Below are 3,825 nucleotides of genomic sequence, written 5' to 3'. Positions count from 1 at the left end.
TTATCGGCGTCCGACATTTTGCTGCTTATCGTTTTTATGTTTTTCTGGTCACGCCCCCTCTATCGGGTTGTTTCATGTAGGCGTTTATTTATCTTTTAAGACACACGTGTGCGATTGTTTTTATTTTGTGTTCAAAAGGGTATTTCCCAAACTCAGCTCGCCCTCCTTCCTAGATTAGAAAAGAAGCAGAAAAACGTGGGAAAATGGCAAGCACCGAGAAAAATACAAAGAGGCGTGTCGGAATAATTGGCTTTGGGAAATTAGGTGCATTCCTAATCATATTATTTAGATTTTTTTAGTCTAGGCCCTGCCTAGTTTGTCCCTCCAATCCTGGTAGATAGGACCAAGCTGACCTGCCTCCAAGAAGGACAGGTAATTAGTAGCTAGGCTAGGTTGAAGGCCTACCCCTAGGTAGGTAGGCTAGGTGTCTCTCTGAGAAGAGTTGCTAGGACTTAGCAAATCATAAATTTAGCTAGCTTGTTGTACAGTCTAGTCCAACATTATCTAAATATTAAATTTAAATATATTTTTTTTTAAATAAACTTTTTAGCATAAATTAAAGATGATAAATTTATTGACATTAACGCTAAATGCATTTTGTATTATTTAAATTTTGGCAGGACAGTACTTAATAAATGCTGTACAAGAAAGTGATCAGCTTGAGTTGGCATTCGTGTGGTGCAGACGTGAAGAAGTGTTGAGAGGTCACGTCACGGAAGAACTCATTTTAAAAGATTTGTCTAAAGAAAGTCTTTCTGAAAGGTGGTTACATGTTTTATAGTGCAAAAGAGATATGAGAATACTGGCATCACATTTGTCAACATACATTTTCAAACTCATTATCCTATTATTATTTTCATTTCATCAATTCAATGTATCTTATCAATAATCTTATAATCTAAAGCTCTGTCCACACTATCAAACTTTATGTGAAAAAAATGTGATTATCACTACCATATTTGGGCACATCACACTTTTTTTGGCAAACTAGTTTGATAGTGTAGACAGAGCTTTATGCTATTAAAGTATTATTTTTCCTTTCACTTATCTTAGAAACCCGGACCTAATAGTTGACGTAACTCATAAATCCATTGCAGAACTGCACGGTGCAGATTTCTTAAGTGTCGCCGATTACATGGTAAGCCCCACACCCCAGCCCCCTCTCCCCCTAACTCAATAATGTGTCCTTAATTTGAGCCTCCTGATAAATTGATACACAAAAAGTAAACAATACTATAATATCAAAGACATTGATAGACATGTTTTTATTTTACAGATTGGTTGCCCAACTGCCTTGGCTGATGAAAAAATTGACAAAGAATTAAGAGATGCAGCACATAAAAATGGCCTTTACGTTCCGACTGGTGCATTCTGGGGTGGAAACGACATTCAAAAAATGGCCGACAGGAACACATTAAAGGTTCAACTTTTTATGCAATGTTTTGTCAAACCTGATTGGCTGAAATATTCAAGTTGTCTGCCTTGATTGTAGATTTCAGTGATACAGGCTTAGCCTTAGCCTCCTGAAAAATATGTTGTCTAAAATATTTGTTTTTCTTTATTCAGGCTTTGAAAGTAACCATGACTAAACATCCAGATTCTCTAAAATTGGTTGATGGAGAGTTAAAAGAAAGAAATGCACAAGTTAAGGAAGGCGAGTCGGAAGTATTATACGATGGTGAGAAATAACTTGGTTGAGGTGTAGACTCAGAATTGATGACATGTTTCAAAATAAAATAACAGTTAAGTCCAGTTTACACAGACGAGCGGTAACAGTAAGCAGAAAACCATGTAGCTTGTCCCACGTAGAATCTGTATCTATCCTGTTCCATGTTGTGTGTAAATGGTCATAAGGAATAACATAGATTCTATATTTTTATTACCGTTACTGCTCATATGTGTAAATTACCCTTTAGTGATAATGTAGCATTGCTGATTTGACCCGAGGAAAAATTAGGATAGGAGGTCAAGTACAGACAGCTTGGTATTCTTTTTACACTATTGTATCTAGGTTGGCACTTCTTGATTTAGTTGATACCTGATAAAAGTACAGTTACTAAACAATTTACTACACCATGCTATTTATTTTGTAGGTCCTGTTCGTGGTCTTTGCGACAAAGCTCCAAACAACGTCAATACCATGGCAACAGCAGCGATCGCTGCGCATAACTTAGGATTTGATAAAGTGCAAGGCTGCTTGGTGTCTGACACAAGGTAAACCAGTAGGAGTTGTAAGATGTACTAAATTCAATTACAGAGTTGGAGAAATAACCCTAAAGTGCACTAGACTAAATTCACTGAGCCATTAAGATATACCTGTATTGTACTGAGTAATTTTTGTTTTTTCCAGAATGAAAAATTGGCATATCGTTGAGGTTGAGGTCACTGGACCCACAGACTCTAAGACAGGAAATGTGTTCCATGTATCAACAAAACGCAAAAACCCAGCAGAGATAGGGGCAGTAACAGGGAAGGCAACATATGCTTCTTTTGTTAGCAGTATGATGGGTGAGATACATTTCACATAGTATGAATGATATGAAGTACAGTATACAACAGGGGCGGTCACATACATTGGTGTTGCCTATTAAGTACTACCCATTGGTTGAGGGAAGGGTGATTACATCTTGTGTATATGTTTTTCGTGTCAACAGGAGAGCCACCTCTGAGAGAAGGACAGTGATTGAGTTCACTTGTGGGTTTCCTTGGCAATTTGCCTAAAATTGAATAAAAAAAAAAAAATTACTAAAGGCCCGTTCTGAGGTCCACAACCTGCGTCAAATATATGACAAGAAAATATTTGTATGAAAAAAAAGATGAATAGGAAACACTGCGTCCAACCCAGCACACCAAAATATTACCCATGTACACAAAAAAAGGTTTGACAATCCATTTTTTATCTCTTTTTCAGGTGCAAAGGGATTGGGAGCAGGCGTACATCTATGCTAACTTATAGGATGATTGGGAGCAGGCGTTCATCTATGCTAACTTATAGGATGATAGGGATTGGGAGCAGGCGTTCATCTATGCTAATCTTGGATAATGAAAATATTAAAAGTAAAAAATAACAAGAAAACTTTATTTTGAATAAAACCATTTAATAATTTTATTATCTACAGATTTATACAGGGTTATACAAACATATTGATGATATGAATGAAATCTATAGCAGGAACGTCAATAAACTGATGAAAATATTAAGCTGAGCTTTCTAAAAACAGAGTACATATTTATGTATTTATATACGAATTTTATGTTCAATTTTCACACCTCCAATACGATATACTATTTTTAGGTATATTGAAATTGAAGATATTATAAATAGAGAACAAGTTTCATTTAATAATTATTTTGTAATCTCATGTTCCACACATCAAATACAATATTATTATTCTTATATCATTTTGATTTGTTTTATGATCTTTTAATTATGAATACTTTTTTAGTGAAATTTTTGTTACAGGGTACTAACAATACTAGTCTTAAATAAATAATGAGATATGTTCTCCACACATCACATTCACTTCCAAAATGCTATTAAATTATCAATAAAAATTGACTTATGGAATGTATTTTACCTACAGGTATGTCTATTTTATACTTATATATATTTTGGTATCTTTTTTTTAAAAGTGCAAGGCATAATGTTATTAAGAAGCTTAAAATGAATGATGACAGTATTGTATTTTAATTGTAATTCCATAATACATACATAAAAGTAAAGATCAACAAAAATGCTAGAGTGAAAAACACTCTTTTTATGCTTAAATTTAAATATTCATTTAGTAAACAAAATTAGGTAACTGCTAAAGAAAACGAAAAAAA

At 34.2% G+C, this 3,825-nt stretch overlaps 1 protein-coding gene across 2 annotated transcripts; it reads left to right on the top strand.

Moving 5' to 3' along the window:
• The first annotated feature begins 107 nt into the window (after nt 1-107).
• Nucleotides 108-3,127, top strand: LOC144835292 (aspartate dehydrogenase domain-containing protein-like). 2 transcript variants are annotated; one of them, XM_078690369.1, is made up of 8 exons: nt 108-264; nt 621-762; nt 1,054-1,138; nt 1,277-1,420; nt 1,567-1,678; nt 2,094-2,214; nt 2,351-2,508; nt 2,996-3,127. In XM_078690369.1, the coding sequence occupies exons 1-8, from the start codon at nt 204-206 to the stop codon at nt 2,998-3,000; spliced, it is 828 nt and encodes a 275-aa protein (XP_078546495.1). In that variant the 5' UTR covers nt 108-203; the 3' UTR covers nt 3,001-3,127. The 2 variants fall into 2 exon arrangements, with proteins under 2 accessions (XP_078546495.1, XP_078546494.1); XM_078690368.1 differs by having other exon boundaries at nt 2,912-3,051.
• The last annotated feature ends 698 nt before the right edge of the window (nt 3,128-3,825 follow it).

Source organism: Antedon bifida, chromosome 2, assembly GCF_963402885.1.
Source record: "Antedon bifida chromosome 2, ecAntBifi1.1, whole genome shotgun sequence".
NCBI classification, from domain to species: Eukaryota; Metazoa; Echinodermata; class Crinoidea; order Comatulida; family Antedonidae; genus Antedon; species Antedon bifida.
This window is presented reverse-complemented; position numbering and strand designations above follow the sequence as displayed.

What these genes read in the sequence shown, in the direction of transcription:
- LOC144835292 (XM_078690368.1), top strand. Translation starts at nt 204, where the DNA reads ATGGCAAGCACCGAGAAAAATACAAAGAGGCGTGTCGGAATAATTGGC. An exon ending in AATTGGCTTTGGGAAATTAG is followed by an intron (nt 265 to 620) that starts GTGCATTCCTAA and finishes AAATTTTGGCAG; the next exon opens with GACAGTACTTAATAAATGCT. An exon ending in TGCTTGGTGTCTGACACAAG is followed by an intron (nt 2,215 to 2,350) that starts GTAAACCAGTAG and finishes TGTTTTTTCCAG; the next exon opens with AATGAAAAATTGGCATATCG.